At 42.6% G+C, this 20,670-nt stretch overlaps 1 protein-coding gene across 1 annotated transcript in view; it reads right to left on the bottom strand.

Annotated features, from left to right (window-relative positions):
• AIFM2 (apoptosis inducing factor mitochondria associated 2) overlaps window positions 1-20,670 on the bottom strand; it is a 111,247-nt gene that overhangs the window by 26,948 nt on the left and 63,629 nt on the right. The window contains exon 4 of the mRNA XM_040437642.1: window positions 10,853-10,972. Coding sequence (XP_040293576.1) covers window positions 10,853-10,972 — 120 coding nt within the window. The remainder of the gene's footprint in view (window positions 1-10,852; window positions 10,973-20,670) is intronic.

The following is a 20,670-nucleotide window of genomic DNA, read 5'->3' as shown; positions in this document are numbered from 1 at the left end:
TTCACAGCGGGGTGGCACCCAAAGCAGCTCGGGCCCATCACTGGTGCGTGGCTGGGGGGAAACACAGGACGATGACGATACGCCTCCCACAGAGGACAGCTTATCCTTACCTCTGGGCAGCCTGGCACACATGAGCGACTACATGCTGCAGTGCCTGCGCAACGACAGCAGAGTTGCCCACATTTTAACGTGTGCGGACTACTGGGTTGCCATCCTGCTGGATCCCCGGTACAAAGACAATGTGCCCACCTTACTTCCTACACTGGAGCGTGATAGGAAGATGTGCGAGTACAAGCGCACGTTGGTAGACGCGCTACTGAGAGCATTCCCAAATGTCACAGGGGAACCAGTGGAAGCCCAAGGCGAAGGCAGAGGAGGAGCAAGAGGTCGCCAACGCAGCTGTGTCACGGCCAGCTCCTCTGAGGGCAGGGTTAGCATGGCAGAGATGTGGAAAAGTTTTGTCACCACGCCACAGCTAACTGCACCACCACCTGATACGGAACGTGTTAGCAGGAGGCAACATTTCACTAACATGGTGGAACAGTACCTGTGCACACCCCTCCACGTACTGACTGATGGTTCGGCCCCATTCAACTTCTGGGTCTCCAAATTGTCCACGTGGCCAGAGCTAGCCTTTTATGCCTTGGAGGTGCTGGCCTGCCCGGCGGCCAGCGTTTTGTCTGAACGTGTATTCAGCACGGCAGGGGGCGTCATTACAGACAAACGCAGCCGCCTGTCTACAGCCAATGTGGACAAGCTGACGTTCATAAAAATGAACCAGGCATGGATCCCACAGGACCTGTCCATCCCTTGTGCAGATTAGATATTAACTACCTCCCCTTAACAATATATTATTCTACTCCAGGGCACTTCCTCATTCAATACTATTTTTATTTTCATTTTACCATTATATTGCGGGGCAACCCAAAGTTGAATGAACCTCTCCTCTGTCTGGGTGCCGGGGCCTAAATGTGTGACAGTGGCCTGTTCCAGTGGTGGGTGACGTGAAGCCTGATTCTCTGCTATGACATGAAGACAGATTCTGTGCTGACATAAGGCCAGATTCTCTGTTACGGGACCTCTCTCCTCTGCCTGGATGCCTGGGCCTAAATATGTGACAGTGGCCTGTTCCAGTGGTGGGTGACGTGAAGCCTGATTCTCTGCTATGACATGAAGACTGATTCTGTGCTGACATAAGGCCAGATTCTCTGTTACGGGACCTCTCTCCTCTGCCTGGGCCTAAATATGTGACAGTGGCCTGTTCCAGTGGTGGGTGACGTGAAGCCTGATTCTCTGCTATGACATGAAGACTGATTCTGCGCTGACATAAGGCCAGATTCTCTGTTACGGGACCTCTCTCCTCTGTCTGGGTGCCGGGGCCTAAATAGGTGACAGTGGCCTGTTCCAGTGGCGGGTGACGTGAAGCCTGATTCTCTGCTATGACATGAAGACTGATTCTGCGCTGACATGAAGACTGATTCTCTGCTATGGCATGAAGAGACTGATTCTCTGCTGACGTGAAGCCAGATTCTCTGCTATGGGACCTCTGTCCAATTGATATTGTTAATTTTCTATTTTTTTTATTTTTATTTTAATTCATTTCCCTATCCACATTTGTTTGCAGGGGATTTACCTACATGTTGCTGCCTTTTGCAGCCCTCTAGCTCTTTCCTGGGCTGTTTTACAGCCTTTTTAGTGCCGAAAAGTTCGGGTCCCCATTGACTTCAATGGGGTTCGGGTTCGGGACGAAGTTCGGGTCGGGTTCGGATTCCGAACCCGAACATTTCCGGGAAGTTCGGCCGAACTTCTCGAACCCGAACATCCAGGTGTTCGCTCAACTCTAATTATCAGGAACAACCATTCATATGAACGTTTGTTCCCAATAACTGGTCCATGTAAAGCTGACACTAATCAATCAATGAACCAAGCATTATTGATACGGACACCAAAAGTTTTCTTTTTGCAAAAATTAACTATGAATGAAAACAACCTAAAATTATTTTTAACAAAGTTTTCAGGTTATTAATATTGATGGCCTATCCTCAGGATAGGCTATTAATATCTCATCGGTTTGGATCGGACATCCTGCACCCATGTCAATCATCTGCTCTGCAGTAGCTCCAGCGCCGGAAGTCAATGCCAGAGCTACACAGGTATGTCCACTACACAGTAGTAACTGCAGCACTTCTTCAATTTACTTCACTTCTTCAATTTACTTCAATGGGAGCAGTGCTCTGTTTACCAGCTCTGTTCACTACACAATGGGCAGAGCTGTGTGGTTCCAGCACTGACTTCCAGCACCCAAGCTACTGCAAAACAGATCATCAGCAGGGGTGCAAGATGTCGGATTCCCGCCAATCATATTGATGGCCTATCCTGAAGATAGACCATCAATATAAAACCCATTTAAAGTGGATGTCAGCTCAATATGCTTCCATTTGGATTTACGTGAGAGCATATTACAGTTACAGGTCTGAAATACTGACCACAAATGGGAAAAAACGTATTAGTACATCTGTATTCATGAGCAGATTGCTAAACCTACCCTACATATGCATAGCAGCCTGCCAATGGCCTCTCTAAGGGGTGGGCATGACACGTAAGGGGGCACAATTAACTAATGGACTTGCCCTAGCACTTTATGGTTCAGTATTATGTACCAGCACTTTAGTATTAGTTATATTACAATTTTTTTGTCATCGTGTTATTTTATACAGAATGTGCAGTTGATCTATGTTCTTTTCATCTTCTCATCAGTCATGAACATTTGCTGGTGATGACAAGGTCTGCAAAGCGCTGCAGAGTATGTCAGCACTATATAAGTGAGTACTAAATTAAAAGCTTGCGTCAAACTGTGGTGGGTTCACAAATAATGGATTTTTGCTACATAAAATTTCCAAATTTATGCTAAATTGTGTGGAATATGACAGTGCCTCCAGCAATGACATGTCACACAAACTGAGACTGCTGCAGCTTGTGACTGATATGACATGTCATTACTTGATTCCAATATAGACTACTGCGGGACCAGGAAAATGTTACCATGAGACCTTCCGGCGATTGGTAAGGTCAGTATACTGCTTTTCAACACAGTGGACCTTTGCTCCAATGTTTTTGTAGTCTAGTAGCACCCCTGGTAAAGACAGAGTCCCAGAAAGTTTCTGGCAGAGTTCTAGAGATCTTGAAATGTTAAGCTTAACAGAAGGCAGAAAAACAAAAAGTATTTTGGACATTTTTATGCAACAAGGGCAAAAAGGAAAAATTTGCATCCTGGTAGATGTAACAAGCCCTTAACTGATTTTAATTGTAAAACTACAAGCTAAAAACCAAACCTCTGTATATTTAAACTGACAGAAGCAGTGAGGTCTTTCAGAAGAAATTAGCTATTTTCCCCAGAAACACCCCCAAAATGCCCCGCTTTGGAAACTACACCTCAAGGAATTAATATAGGGGTGCAGTGAGCATTTTGACCCCACAGGTGATTTATACAAGTTATTAAAATTGGGGCATGAAAATCCCAAATGGCATGTTAAAAAATTATATGTAGGGTTAACAGGAGAAATGCCCTAAATCATCTGTTAAACATACATACATAATTTGTGTGTTTGCAGGACACTGCTAGCATACTTTCTGGACAAAATTTGCAAGTTTGCAAAACATTAACGTAAAGACATCTTTAATGGATATTGTGAACCGGCCCTCTACAGCCAGTTCCAGGCAGAGGACAGTATCAATATAGGTATAAAAACAATTAATTTATTTCATTAAAAAATTACCCAAAATAAAACATAGAATAAAATGTACACACAATGTCACCACTGGATTATTACTAAATATATAAAAACTGAGTGCTGGCCACCTCCTGTAAAGACATCTTTACTGCTGGTGGTTAGCATGGAGCTTCACCTCATAGAAGACCTAGATAAGGGTTGATCTATCTTCTCCAACATAATCCAGGAACTTCAAAAACACACTACCATCAGTTGGGGCTCATACACACAAACATATGTGGCCCGTGCTGTGGACCACAAACAGCAGTCCGCAATACGCGGGCACTGGCTGTGTGCCTGCCATTTGCGGAGGCGGACCCATTCACTATTTTTTTGCAGTGCGGAGGCACGAACCAAAATCACTTGGCTTCTGCTCCATGCCTATGCTCCACACTGCTCTGTATCTTACAGTTTGCAGACCCATTCAAGACAATGGGTCTGCATTTGTGATACAAAGTGCACAAGCACGAGCTGCAATACAGACACGGGGCGCACATGTTCGTGTTCAGGAGCCCTTAAGGAGAGACAAAATAAAAAAAGACAAGAAAAAACTCTTGGATCAGGTTTCAGAACCACCCAATAATTTTTTAAGCAAAAGCATGGTTGATTACTGGAGAGTAGGTAATAAGGGGGTTGTCTCACTTCAGCAAATAGCATTTAACATGTAGAGAAAGTTAATACAAGACACTTACTTATTATCATTAGTGTTAAGCAAGCACCAAAGTGCTCATGTGCTCAAGTAGAATACTTTGCGATGCTCGGGTGTTCTACCGAGCACAATGGAAGTTAATGGGAGAACCCCAGGCACCCCCTGCTCTGAATAGGGGAGGGTGTTCGGACTCTAGTTCGGCTTAGGAGTCCCTGCTCTGACTCCATATATACAGTCAGGTCCATAAATATTGGGACATCGACACAATTCTAAAATTTTTGGCTCTAAACACCGCCACAATGTATTTGAAATGAAACGATCAGGGTGTGCTTTAACTGCAGACTGTCAGCTTTAATTTGAGGGTATTTACATCCAAATCAGGTAAACGGTGTAGGAATTACAACAGTTTGCATATGTGCCTCCCACTTGTTAAGGGACCAAAAGTAATGGGACAGAATAATAATCATAAATCAAACTTTCACTTCTTAATACTTGGTTGCAAATCCTTTTCAGTCAATTACAGCCTGAAGTCTGGAACGCATAGACATCACCAGACACTGGGTTTCATCCCTGGTGATGCTCTGCCAGGCCTCTACTGCAACTGTCTTCAGTTCCTGCTTGTTCTTGGGGCATTTTCCCTTCAGTTTTGTCTTCAGCAAGTGAAATGCATGCTCAATCAGATTCAGGTCAGGTGATTGGCTTGACCATTTTATAACAGTCCACTTTTTTCCTTAAAAAACTCTTTGGTTGCTTTTGCAGCATGCTTTGGGTCATTGTCCATCTGCACTGTGAAGCGCCGTCCAATGAGTTCTGAAGTATTTGGCTGAATATCAGCAGATAATATTGCCTGAAACACTTCAAAATTAATCCTGCTGCTTTTGTCAGCAGTCACATCATCAATAAATACAAAAGAACCAGTTCCATTGGCAGCCATACATGCCCACGCCATGACACTACCACCACCATGCTTCACTGATGAGGTGGTATGCTTAGGATCATGAGCAATTCCTTTCCTTCTCCATACTCTTCTCTTCCCATCACTCTGGTACAAGTTGATCTTGGTCTCATTTGTCCATAGGATGTTGTTCCAGAACTGTGAAGGCTTTTTTAGATGTCGTTTGTCAACTCTAATCTAGCTTCCTGTTTTTGAGGCTCACCAATGGTTTACATCTTGTGCAGAACCCTCTGTATTCACTCTGATGAAGTCTTCTCTTGATTGTTGACTTTGGCACAAATACACCTACCCCCTGGAGAGTGTTCTTGATCTGGCCAACTGTTGTGAAGGGTGTTTTCCTCACCAGGGAAAGAATTCTTCAGTCATCCACCACAGTTGTTTTCCGTGGTCTTCCGGGTCTTTTGTTGTTGCTGAGCCCACCGGTGCGTTCCTTCTTTTTAAGAATGTTCCAAACAGTTGTTTTGGCCACGCCTAATGTTTTTGCTATCTCTCTGATGGGTTTGTTTAGTTTTTTCAGCCTGATGATGGCTTGCTTCACTGATAGTGACAGCAATTTGGATCTCATCTTGATAGTTGACAGCAACAGATTCCAAATGCAAATGCACACTTGAAATGAACTCTGGACCTTTTATCTGCTCATTGTAATTGGGATAATGAGGGAATAACACACACCTGGCCATGGAACAGCTGAGAAGCCAATTGTCCCTTTACTTTTGGTTCCTTAACAAGTGGGAGGCACATATGCAAACTGTTGTAATTCCTACACCATTCACATGATTTGGATATAAATACCCTCAAATTAAAGCTGACAGTCTGCAGTTAAAGCACATCTTGTTTGTTTCATGTCAAATCCATTGTGGTGGTGTATAGAGCCAAAAATGTTAGAGTTGTGTCGATGTCCCAATATTTATGGACCTGACTGTAGCTGTATCTATATATGGAGTCAGTGTTTGGGGACACCCCAGTGTATTTAAATCTAATTTCTGAAAAGTTTCTGCCAGAATTTGAACTCCCAACATTGCACATTAGAGTCAAGGACCTTATCCACTCAGCTATAAAGCTGAATGCCAAACTGTCAGAAAAACCTCATAGTAGTTTTTGATTTAGTGAGTAGTGTTGAGCGCGAATATTCAAATAGCAAATTTTTATCGCAAATATCGCCACTTTGAGAATTCGCAAATATTTAGAATACAGTGTTATATATTCGTCATATCGAATATTCCTCTCTGCTTCTTGGTTGTGGGCCAATAAGAAGGAAGCAATGTCAAGTTCACAACAATACTTAGTGCATCAATCAGTAATCTGTAGTCAGACCTGCTAAAATGTGAAGTTGCTAAAAATATTCTAATCACTGATTAGCGCATTCGCAAATATATTGGAGCACTTGACTCTATCTGCATATAAATCTATTGTAATGTTCTGCCGTGCCAACCATTTTCTCCAGTCTCAGGAGAAACTCATGAAACTTCTAGCAGCTTGAAAAATGTAGCCAAAGTGACCCACGCCTGTATTTCGCGTTACAAATTCTCATTACGTGATTTTTACATTAGCGATTTTTCGCATTCATAAAATAATCTCGAATTCTCGAATATATTATGAATATTCTACAAAATATTTATTGAAATATTGCGAATTCGAATATAGCCCCTGCCGCTCATCACTATTAGTGAGTATTCCTATTCAGCAGACTTATTTTATATTTCTATGCAGGTTAACATGTAGCTGTATAGTGCAGTGGTTAATGTCCTTGCCTCTAATGTACAAGCTTGGGAGTTCGAATCCCGACAAAAACATTTCAGAAATAGAGATTAAATATATACATAATGTGATGGTGCACCACCACATTATGGGTGTCAGGTCCGAGCATTCCTAGATGAACAGTTTCCTGGAAAGTGGATTGGTCGTCGTGGGCCAGTTGAATGGCCCCCAAGGTCTCCCGATCTGACTCCCTTAGACTTTTATCTTTGGGGTCATCTGAATTGTCTATGCTGTGAAGATACAAGATGTGCAGCACCTGAAACTACGGATACTGGAAGCCTGTGCTAGCATTTCTCCTGCGGTGTTGCTATCAGTGTGTGTGAAGAGTGGGAGAAGAGGGTTGCATTGACAATCCAACACAATGGGCAGCACATTGAACACATTTTATAAGTGGTCAGAAACTTGTAAATAACTCATGAAAGAATAAGGTTACGTTAAAACCAAGCACATCATTGTTTTTCTTGTGAAATTCTCAATAAGTTTGATGTGTCACATGACCCTCTTCCCATTGAAAAAAAAAAGTTGGATTCAAAATGGCCGACTTCAAAATGGCCACCATGGTCACCACCCATCTTGAAAAGTTTCCCCCCTCACATATACTAATGTGCCACAAACAGGAAGTTAATATCACCAACCATTCCCATTTTATTAAGGTGTATCCATATAAATGGCCCACCCTGTATATTTACATATATTATAATAGATCATATATTCTAAATATATAATAATATATGTAAATATATTATGGCTAAAAACATTATATATTGTACAACCTTGTACATTAGAGGCGAGGACATTAACCACTACACTATACAGCTACATGTTAACCTACACAAAACTATAAAATAAGTCTTCTGCTGAATAGGAATACTCACTAAATCAGAAACTACTATGGAGGTTTTTATGACACAGTTTAGCATTCAGCTTTATAGCAGAGTGGATAAGGTCCTTGCCTCTAATGTACAACATTGGGAATTCAAATCCCGGCAGAAACATTTATATAAATAAGTTTTTAGTAATCGTGAATTTAGAATATTTTTCGCAGGTACGCAACCCTATAATATATCAATAGAATATTCCAAAAGGGGGGATTGCTTAAAAACAAAAAAGTTTTATTGTTAAATATGCACTAAAAAGGGAAGGGGGGAAAAGCACACTATATAACAGGGGAAGAAAACAGTGAGAGGGCCACACATTTGATGTCACCCCACACCACAACACTCTCTGTTCGTTCTCCCCCCCTCTCCTGTGTTACATGGCACGGGGGCGCTGTATATGGGGGCTGTGTGTATGGGGAATGTGTGTTAGAGTGCTGCGGGTCACACTGTTGTTACCTAATGGTATCATATCCAATAGGATTTATGTTCACCTTTTAGTTGCCTTTACAGGGGTTGAATTCAGAGAGTGTTGTGGTGTGGGGTCACATAAAATGTGTGGCCCTCTCACTGTTTTCTTCCCCTGTTATATAGTGTGCTATTTCCACCTTCCCTTTTTAGTGCATATTTAACAATAAAACTTTTTAGTTTTTTTGTTTTTAAGCAATCCCCCCTTTTGGAATATTCTATTGATATAAGTTTTTAGCCATAATATATTTACATATATTATTATATATTTAGAATATATAACATATTATATGCAAATATATTATGGCTAAAAACATCAGTAATAGTTTCCCACATATTATGCATTCATATACAGTATATCAGAAGTAGGATTTTATCTACCGTATATATCTATATACTGTATATAAAGTAAAATAAAAACTTCTGGGCAGCACCACCAGACCAAAGTACGAACGGAGTGCCAGCGGTTGGGGCGGTGATCCTACCACCCATGCATCAATAAGAATAAGAATACAGCGGCACATCCATTAAAGTGACGAGCTTTATTCACCAAAAATGCGACGTTTCGGTTCACTTCATGGAACCTTTTTCAAGCACTGCTTGAAAAAGGTTCCACGGAGTGAACCGAAACGTTGCATTTTTGGTGAATAAAGCACATGTCACTTTGTGTCACTTTAATGGACGTGCCGCAGTATTCTTAGATATTTATTTTATATTTTTTCTTTTAGTAATTACACATTTATTTTGTGCCATAAATTTTTTACAATTACTAAAAAAATATATAAAATATATAAATTTGATCTCTATTTCAGAAATGTTTCTGCCGGGATTCGAACTCCCAAACTTGTACATTAGAGGCAAGGATGTTAACCACTACACTATAGAGCTACATGTTAACCTGCACAGAAATATAAAATAAGTCTTCTGCTGAATAGGAATACTCACTACATCAGAAACTACTATGAAGTTTTTCTGACACAGTATAGCATTCAGCTTTATAGCTAAGTGGATAAGGTCCTTGCCTCTAATGTACAACGTTGAGAATTCAAATCCTGGCAGAAACTTTTCAGAAATAGATGCTAAATTATATTTAAATACACTGACTCTAGCATCGCGCTCGAGCACGCGCAGTGTTCGGCCTAACATAGCGATGATCGAGCCGAACTTGTGTTCGGCCGAGCATGCTCGCTCAACACTAATTATTATCCATATTGCTTGCTTTCCTGGCTTGATTCATTTTTCTATCACATTATACACTGCTCGTTTCCATGGTTACGACCACCCTGCAATACATCAGCGATGGCCATGCTTGCACACAATAGGAAAAAGCACTAGTCTACGTGTGGTCCCACATTCCTGGCCACCAGAAAGGTCAGCATTTTTTCCTACAGAGTGCAAGGTTACGACAACCCTGCCTGGATTGCAGTGTGTTCGTAACCATGGAAATGAGCAGTGTATAATGTGATGGAAATATGAATCCAACCAGCAAAGGAAGCAATATTGATAATAACAATACATTAGTAAGTGCCTTGTATTAACTTCCTCTACAGAATAAATGCTATTTGCTGAAGTGAGACAACCCCTGCTACAGGAAATGGAAGTCTTTGCTGCCCATTCTTTAAAGACTGTAGCAACCTTGCTTATGTTACGTGTCAAGTGTTGTACTTTGTACCGGCCAACCTTCAATGACTACTATCATCATTGTTTATCCATAGAGATTGTATGCCGCAGGCCTGATGCATCAGTTTATAATGGGCATGGCTGAAAGACCTGAACTCAATAATTACTAGGGAGTAAGGTATACAATACATGTTCATTTAAGGTAGATAATGACGGAGTGAGAGACCTAGGCAGCTACCAGACACCAACAGAAGTGAAGAGTTTGATATTCAACCTGTTTGATTACCCCCGCCCCCCCAGGCTGTATCATTTGAATATTGGACTGTCATCGCATCAATGTTCAGTGTTATTGACTGAATTCTTATTTGCTGAATTCTTATTTTTGTGGCAAAATCTGCGACATTTTAGAAGTGGTGAGAAAAAAAGCGTGGTGAGGGCGGGGGCATTTACCTTTATTCACGGCAGTTTTCTGGCATGAAGAAAGACAGAAATCTACAATAGCTAGGAGGCTGCCGTATATTTTAGACTGTCGCACAGCCAGCAGGAGAATGTGCCAAATCTATGAGGCGTGTACCTCTACATAAATTTTTGCGCATCCTCTGGCGGCACGGGGGAATCAAGACGGGCAAAGAAAATGTGTGTCGGAGCTCGCAGACTCCACCTATCTTATCTTCTGATGGGTCTTTATGCTTTGGTTATTACCACCTGACCACATGACAAATTTGAGCAGAATGAATATTACTGCATGATCACTTACCTGCTTTACTAGATCTTCATATGATTGAATGGCCCTTTCCTTGGTGGTTGCTTTATTTAATTTCCCAGGGAACGGACCATCACTCCCAGTTGCAATGATGAGATGGGAAAAATGTATTTCCTGGGTAAAAAGAAATTGACAGAAATAATAATGATGTAAATCCCAAAAAGTAGGTCGATATCTGTACAGAGCATATCAATTTTACACACTCGATTAGATGTCACAGACATCACATTAACCTCTTCCTAATGCAACCATTTTCAAAATTTGAATTTATTTATTTTTACTCCCTGCCTTCAGTAAAATTACAGTGATCCCAATTTTATATAGCTGTTGCTATGCTTTTATAGCTCCAAAAAAATAAATGAAAAAAAAAATAAAATAAATCCTTGCAACTCCATATTCTGACACCCATCATCACTTATTATTCAATTTAGTTGAGAAGCAAAAACACCAAAAAAGGACAATGAGGTCATATTTTTTTCTTCCTTTATGGCTTCGCTGTACAAGATAAATACTTTTTAACAATTCAGGTAGTGATTCATAGGAACTTTATTTCAGCAGGCCTGGGAGCCTTCACAATTCCCAAAGCACTGTCACTATTTACCAAAGTCATATTATATAATAGTAAATCACTGGCCACAGCAGTCTTGTGACATATATTACATTGTGACATAGAGTTACAGAAACACCCGAGCCAGCTGCACTCCTCTATTTCCCTCTGAATGGGAGCCATGCTGCTTCTGGTAACTCCAGAGATATGGAAGTATAGCTTGCTGTGCTGCTTGCATAGCTCTCCATCACTGGGAGTTAAGAAAACAGCGGAGTGCAGGCTGCTCGACCGTTTCCGTAACTTCGCCTAACCTGGCTGATTCTTATTGTGGTTTCAAATCTCAGCCATGAAAGGCCAAGATGAGAATAACGAATTAACATCATTTAGATGCTTTACAGCAGCCACCATGGGCCATCAACACAATAGACTGGAGGGGACTCATTGACTTGTATGGGAGAGTTTAGGCATGCTTTGTGACCTGTCCAGAAATCATTGTACAAGGTAGGAGTAGATAAGCTGTTACTAGTGTTGAGCGAATCAGAGCATCTGAAGCAGAATTCGATCAGAAGTTTATGAAAATTTAGATTAGCTGCAAAGCCGAATTTCCTCACGCTTCGTGGTAACGAATACATTTTTCCTAAAATGGCTGCGTCATCACGCACGGTGTACTGGTGAGTGTCTGCAGACCCCACAGACTCTATAATCCATGTCCATTCATGTACAATGGTCCTAAAAGTAGCGTACATGCAGCTGTGGTTAAGTAATTACTAGTCACCCTGCAATAAAACTAATCAACCCAATAAACCGACCGGGCTAATATTGTATTTTTTATAGCTCTACTGATAAATGACAACAATAAGCGATACAGAATGGATCGCTGTAAGATATATTCTGTGATGCAAATGACAACAGAATCTATAGTAGTCCCTGCCTACTAACATGGTTTGGCAGAGGATTGACATATATCTATCTATCAATTATAGTATATTAGTTGGATGCACAGGGTGGTTGACACACCAAAAAGGGTGCTCTCAGTCTTGCAGCGTCACCCCGCTGCTGGAAAAGAATGAAATATAAAGGAGATGACTGGGCACACCTAAGATACTTGGTAACCAATGTTTATTGTAGTAGTTAAAAATAGTTAAAATGACAAATACGATACAAAAAATATACAGTACGACAATATAGGCTTATATAACTTCCACGCTATCAGCAGCGCTCAAGGCAAAGGTTCTGCATGTTTGTGGTTGAAATGAAGCAGAGATTAGTCACTCATGGATGATGGTATAAGATACCTATGCCTAACAGCTTCACTCCAGACACAATACAAGTAGATGAAGTGAGTGTATAATGGTGGTGTAAAATTGACATCAAATAGCGATACATCAGTAGCAGTATAGTACCAGTTAAAATGCAATATTAGCAGTGATCATCTGATAAAAATTAAAATAAAATAAGATAAGAGTTCACTGACCCTGATAGGTCATAAATGTCCGGGTACAACAGATTAAAGTCCCTCAGGTACTTGTTGCCGATTTAAAATAGCGGAATGACGCTATATAGTAAAATTGCAATAGTCATAGGTGATAACTTGCTCCGTCACTGACCCAGCGGCGTCCCGCTTTCGGTCAGAAATAGATCCAGCAGTAGGACAATAGTTAGTTAAGGAACACTCTTACCGATGTTGGAGGGTTCTCAAACCTAGGAGAAACCTCTGCCGTCTATCGGAACTTACTCCCGGTTTTCTTATTGCAGTCGGGTGAGTCCCACGGTTGATGATATGGGTCACCTGTTAGCAGTTAGGTTGCTGCACGCGGTCCTGCTTGTTTGGATCCGAATGAGATATCACAACCTTCCGGGCAGAAGTTTCAGGCCTGAATAAGAAAACCGGGAGTAAGTTCCGATAGACGGCAGAGGTTTCTCCTAGTTTTGAGAACCCTCCAACATTGGTAAGAGTGTTCCTTAACTAACTATTGTCCTACTGCTGGATCTATTTCTGACCGAAAGCGGGACGCCGCTGGGTCAGTGACGGAGCAAGTTATCACCTATGACTATTGCAATTTTACTATATAGCGCCATTCCGCTATTTTAAATCGGCAACAAGTACCTGAGGGACTTTAATCTGTTGTACCCGGACATTTATGACCTATCAGGGTCAGTGAACTCTTATCTTATTTTATTTTAATTTTTATCAGATGATCACTGCTAATATTGCATTTTAACTGGTACTATACTGCTACTGATGTATCGCTATTTGATGTAAAGTTTACACCACCATTATACACTCACTTCATCTACTTGTATTGTGTCTGGAGTGAGGCTGTTAGGCATAGGTATCTTATACCATCATCCATGAGTGACTAATCTCTGCTTCATTTCAACCACAAACATGCAGAACCTTTGCCTTGAGCGCTGCTGATAGCGTGGAAGTTATATAAGCCTATATTGTCGTACTGTATATTTTTTGTATCGTATTTGTCATTTTAACTATTTTTAACTACTACAATAAACATTGGTTACCAAGTATCTTAGGTGTGCCCAGTCATCTCCTTTATATATCTATCTATATCAAATATAAGCACTGTGACAGTAGGCAATATGAATTACATATTACTGTCAGTGATTCAGCTATACTCGATAAATGGCAGAGTTACCGGCATGAATTAGTTAATGGGTATTGAATGACTGGGAATTTACGTCACCCTGATGGGAGGCAACATCAACACCCGACCTACCTGCAACGGACCTAAACAGCAACGAGCGCAGAGCATCTACGTAAGATGATGCGCTCTCATCTGATAGTATCGTAAGCATGTCAGTAAAGGGTAACAGAACACTCATTGGTCACAGTCATGAGATGGGTGTGATTTAGCGCTACACAAATAGAGGTCACCGCGAGCGCGCGCATGCCTATACTCCACTTCCCCTGACGAAGCCACACAAGTGGCGAAACATGTCGGGAGGGGTTTAATAGTCTAGCAGTTTTTAGACAGCGGTCAGTGAGAGTATCTAGGAGCATGAGGAGTGGCACGATCAGGTTATAGGCAGCACATACTGTGGAGGAAAACAATCAGCACATCTCACATGGAGTTAACAAATTCGCATAGAGGATAGAACTAGTAGGAGCCAGTAGGAGACTAGCGCACCCACCTGCGCTACAAATCAGCTCACAGAATATTAGTGGTTGAGGAGATATCAAACTGTTGCCAAAGCTGGAACATCTTGCAGGCAGAGACATACTTAGATACAATGTGCGCTCTGATAAGCTGATACACTTGGAAGGTGTGTGTTAGTGATAGGGCTCCACAATAAATCCATGGTTGAGACTGACTCACAATAAACCAAAGACACAAATAATTACAAATAATAAAATAAAAAATAAATACAAAATAAAACAAATACAATGGTGATCATTATTGCCCCCTTGAGTGCTGCCACTACATATCTAAAAGTTTCCTGGTCCTAGCACGCCCAAAGTAATGCACCTGATAGGTACAAATATATCAAATAAGGGCTGTATTGGACAAGCTCTGTGAGTTGCTAGTAGCAATCATTTGTAGATAACAGTCAAACTCGACATCTCACTGTGCCCTGACAATTTTAATAATGAGTTTCCTTATTGAGTGTATATTTTAAATAAACAAAATAAAGATTTAGTTTTACTATTAGTTGGAGACCCCTAAAGGGATTGTTGGTTCAATTGCGTCATCACGCTCGCCGCAGGTCCTTGGGCAGGTTTTCTTCAATCAACACAGAGCGGACGGCCTCTCCGTGATCAAGTGGATGAGGTGAGTATAATTTTATTTTTAACCACAGATTAACCCCCTGAGCACCTGAATGTGAGTCTCAGACGATGATCACAGCATCTGAGGGGTTACAGACCAAGAGGTGATGCCTGGTATTAGGCTTAGTAGCCAGTGCAAAAACGGCAAGATTTTAGGATTTTTTTTTTACATATACTGTAGACAGTGGCATGGAAAATTAAAAATAACCACAAAACAGTCTTTAAACATATGTTTAAGGGCTCATGCACATGGCCATTGCTTTTTTGCGGCCAGCAAACAGCAGATCTGCAAAATACAGATACCAATGTGCATGCCACACTTTTGTAGAAATACTTCAATTACTCTTACCGGTAATATGTTTTCCATGAGCCCATGACAGCACCTGTGAGAGATCCTCCTCCTTCCGGACAGGAAACAGGAACTTCCCAGATCTTTAAATTGGTCCCATGCCTTCCACCTTCAGTATTTGACAAGATTCCTGGGACCAGCAACGCACCTATATATAGTAAAAACTAACAACATAGGCGAGAAAACATAATAGAAAAAACTCTGCGCCAAATATATGCCAGGCATATCTCTTCTTTGGCACTATACTAAAGAGCAAATTTCTCCTTCTCTCTTCTTTTTTTTTTTTTTTCCTTTTTCCATCATCATTCTTTATAAATAAAAGTCTTATTATTATTATATATTTTATTTTATTTTTTAAATAAGGGAGGGAATTATGTAGGTGCTGTCATGGGCTCATGGAAAACATATTACCGGTAAGAGTAATTGAAGTATTTCCATTACGCCCCATGACAGCACCTGTGAGAGACTAGACTAGATAATTATTAGGGAGGGACTACAGCCTGCAGCACCTTTCTCCCAAAAGACATATCCTGCACAGATGAAAGGTCCAACCTGTAGTGCTTGTAAAACGTAGAGGGAGAACTCCACGTTGCAGCCCTACAGATCTGTTCTATAGTAGCACACCCTTTTTCTGCCCAGGAAGAGGCTACTGCCCTGGTAGAATGGGCTGAAAAATCTGAAGGGACCTGACACTCTGATAGTGAATATGCCAAACCTATCGCTCTCTTGATCCATCTGGCTAAGGTACGGCTTGTAACCTTTGAGCCCCTGTTCTGACCCTGAAATTGAACAAAGAGTTGCGGGGTCTTTCTAAAGTCCTTTGTAGACTCTAAATACTCACAGACACACCTTCTAACGTCTAAAGTATGAAAGGATCTTTCTCCCTCATTCTTTGGGTCCTGACAAAAGGAAGGGAGAACTATCTCCTGAGACTTATGGAATACAGACACTACTTTGGGCAGGAATGCAGGGTCTGGTTTGAAAACAATCCTATCCTCCAGAATCTGAGTATATGGTGGGGAAGAGGACAAGGCGGATAGCTCTCCTACTCGTCTGGCAGATGTAATGGCCACTAAAAATACGGTCTTATAGGACAACATCTTTAAGGGGATGTCCCCCAGAGGCTCAAACGGAGCTTTGGTAAGAGCAGAAAGAACCAGGTTAAGGTCCCAGGGGGCTGACTTAGATCTAACTATAGGACATAGTCTAGAGGACCCCCTAATGAACCTTTTGACCCAAGGATGAGTAGCCAATCGAAAGTCAAACAGGACACTCAGAGCTGAGACCTGCACCTTGAGAGTGCTGGGTTTAAGCTTTTTGTTAAGGCCTTCCTGCAAAAAGCTCAAAATTAACGGGATGTTGGGTGAGCTCAAGTCTAAGCCTGGACCTGCAAACCGAAGGAAGGTTTTCCATACTCTCAGATAGATTTCGGAGGTGACTTTCTTACTACTAGCTAGGAGAGTCCCGATGACCTGTTCTGATAGGCCTCTAGACCTGAAGAATGTCCTCTCAAAATCCAAGCCGTCAGGTGGAGGTTCTTGACTTCCGGATGATGTAGAGGGCCCTGATATAATAGGTCCTGTCTTTCCGGAAGCACCCAAGGATCGGCTATTGATAGTCTCCTCAACCAAGCAAACCAGACTCTTCTTGGCCAGAATGGTGCTATTAGTATCACCGTCGCCTGCTCCCCTCTGATTTTCTGGATCACTCTGGGCAATAGACTGATGGGAGGAAACGCATAGACTAGGCCTTTCCCCCACGACTGTGAGAGCGCATCTGTGCCTATCGACTGATCCTCCCTGCTGAGAGAAAAGAACTTTTTGCACTTTTTGTTTTCCACTGAGGCGAATAGATCTATCGTAGGGGATCCCCATAGGGCCTGTATTTGGTGAAACACTTCCTGATTCAGACACCAATTCGCCTGACTGAATCTGTGTCTGCTAAGAAAGTCCGCCTGGTGATTCTCTGAGCCTTTCAGGTGCACCGCTGAGAGGGACAGAACTTTCCTCTGTATCAACAAGAAAATCCTGGATGCCAGCTCCATTAGTCGATAGGATCTTGTCCCCCCTTGTTTGTTTATATAAGCCACCACCGAGGCGTTGTCTGATAGGATCCTGACATGCTTTTGAGACAAAAAAGGGAGACTTTTCTCTAGTGCGCACAGGACTGCTCTTAATTCCCTGGCATTTTGGGACTGAGCACTCTGGTCTCTTGACCAAGGACCTTGGAAAAACCCCAAAACTGAATGGGCCCCCCATCCCCAAGGGCTTGCGTCGGTGGTAATTATCAAGGGATCGTGTCTCACCCACTCTACCCCCTGACCGAGGTTCGAAGCCTTTAGCCACCAAGCTAGGGACCGGGTTACTGAACCCGGGACCACAATCTTGTGATCCAGGGATAGCGACCTCCCATCCCATTTGGATAGAATGAGCCGTTGCAGTATTCTGGACCTGAATTGGGCCCACCTCACAGCCGGAATACAAGCCATCATCAGACCCAGAATAGACATAGCTTGCGGTAATATTTCGCCAGGCTGGAAAAAATAAAGAAAGACGACCGCCCACCTGGGGTCTGGCGTCATTGTTGAGTGGAACCTGATGTTTGAGGTCTGGGTTTAAACAGGACACTTTTTGATTTATCAGATCTCCACTCCCTCCTTTTCTTTGGATCCCCAAAAGCCTTCCTTCTTTCATTATTGCGAAATGGCTTCCCCTGTTTAGGAAAGGACGGTGCTGGAAATCCTTTCTTTTTATCGGATGCCTTATCTAAAATGTCATCTAAGGCTGATCCAAATAAAAAATCTCCTTGGCAAGGCAAGGCGCAAAGCTTAGATTTTGAAGCTACGTCGCCCCTCCACCCTTTCAACCATAAGGACCTTCTGGCTGAATTGGATAGGGCAGCCGCCCTAGCGGAAAGCCTCAATGCATCAGCAGAGGCATCAGAAATAAAGTCCACTGCCCTGGACATAGTTGGTATTGCCTCAAGCAGCTGATCCCTAGGAGTCTTATTCTCTATATGAGACTCTAATTCCTCCAACCAGAGCTTTAATGACCTAGCCACCGAGGTAGTTGCTATATTTGGCTTAAAGGCAGAGGTGGAAGCTTCCCAATTCTTCCTTAAGTATGCGTCAGCCCTTTTGTCCATGGGATCCTTAAGGGACCCTAGATCCTCAAACGGAAGGGCTGACTTTTTATTTATTTTAGCTACAGGAGCGTCTACCCTTGGTACCTCCTGCCAAGCTGAGACCTCCTGATCATCAAAGGGGTACTTTCTCTTGACCGCACTAGGGATAAAGAATTTTTTATCGGGCTTCTCCCATTCACGTTTAATCAGGTCCTTTATACAGTCCTGAATGGGGAAAACTCTAGACCTTTTGGGCTTAAGGCTCTCAAACATCAGCTCTGGTCTAGACCTGGACTCCTTTTCCTCCCCCAGCTCCATCGTGGATCTAACCGCCTTCAATAATAGGTCCGTATCTTCAGCTCTAAACAACGGCTTCCCTGTCAAATCCTCGGAAGAGGAATCTGAGTCTACAATAGCGCCCTCCTCAGACTCGGAGTCCGTAGTATCCTCCGCTACCGCCTGGGCCTTCTTATGCCTGGATGAGCTAGGCAGGGATTTTCTAAGCTCCTCTACGGACGAACGGACTTCATTTTTTACTAAATTCTGGATACTCTGTAATAAAGATGGCGACTCCTCTGCCACTAACTTATCCAGACATGGCTGACAACATGTCTTGGAGTAAGATGAATCCAACTTCCTCTTGCAGATTCCACACTCCTTAGCTCTTTTGTGGGAAGCTTTCCTTGGGGCCTCTTTAGCCTGCATTTAATAAAACATCCCATCAGTTTAACCTGGCCAAAATAATAACTCCCCAAAGGGAGATGGTGGGGGTTAACCCCTCTTACCCCCAGGAGTACCATGCTGGGTTCCAAAAGCTGCTCCTGTCTGTCGGTGCGCTGTTGTACATCCCCTTCTTCCTGCATCATCGTGCTGTGTAAAGGGGGGCAATCGAGGGCTGTAGGTGCCGCTTGTGCCAGTCGATCCTGCTGCTACTCCCTCGACGCTGGCTGGCCGGCGTTCCCTTTTTCAAATGGGCCGCGCAGCGCCCGCCATGTTTTAGCTCCTCCCCTTCCGGCCGGTGGAACGCACGCGTCACTTCCGGCGCGACGCGCGCGTCCAGGGAAGACGCAGCTCCCCCCTCATGCCGCGACTTCGCCGGCAGGCAGGGACACGAGGCAGCCCAGGCATCCCCCCATGGCTCCGAAGAAGGGAAGAAAATGCAGACGCCGGACTTCTCAGCGGCTCCTAGTGGAGACTTACGCCGACAGGTACCTCCACTAGGTTTCGTCTTAACCCTAGAGGTCCTGCAGCCACAAAATAGACCTGGAAAGAAATCCTCCTGTCCCTGGACAGGAAACAGGAAAGAACTGAAGGTGGAAGGCATGGGACCAATTTAAAGATCTGGGAAGTTCCTGTTTCCTGTCCGGAAGGAGGAGGATCTCTCACAGGTGCTGTCATGGGGCGTAATGGAAATGTCTGTTCCTGTCCGCAAAATGGACAAGAATAAGATGTTTTATAATTTGCCGAACGGCCATATTTTTTGTGGCCCCATAGAAATGAATGAGTCCGTGTGCAATCCACAAAAAATGTGGATTGGACACTGACCCAGTATACAGTCATGTGCATGAGCTCTAATATTTAAACAAGTGGTAATTTTCCTTTAAGTCATTCTTTATTTGTGGCACAAATGACTTTGTTAGATATTTACCACAAGAGAGACAGATCTGTGTGGAACCTGATCCAATGTGTTGGACTTTTTTTGATCAGTAGGGTACGGCCACACGATCAGGTTTCTGGATGCAGTTTTGGAAGTCAAAACCAGGAGTGGATTAAAAAAAAAAAAAAGAGGAAAAGTAGTATCTGTCTATTATACTCTCTCTCCTTTTATAACCCATTCCTGATTTTAGCTTCCAAACTGCATCCAAAAATCTGATGGTGTGGCCATACCTTTATCAAATACAGTTGTTGTAATATTTGTAAAGTTGCTTGTGCAAACTGATATGCACCTTATCAAGAGATACTCAGATCACAGATCAAGGCAGAAACCCATGCCATCAAATCTTCGTTTT

Source organism: Bufo bufo, chromosome 6 (genome assembly GCF_905171765.1).
Source record: "Bufo bufo chromosome 6, aBufBuf1.1, whole genome shotgun sequence".
Lineage (NCBI taxonomy): Eukaryota > Metazoa > Chordata > Amphibia > Anura > Bufonidae > Bufo > Bufo bufo.
This window is presented reverse-complemented; position numbering and strand designations above follow the sequence as displayed.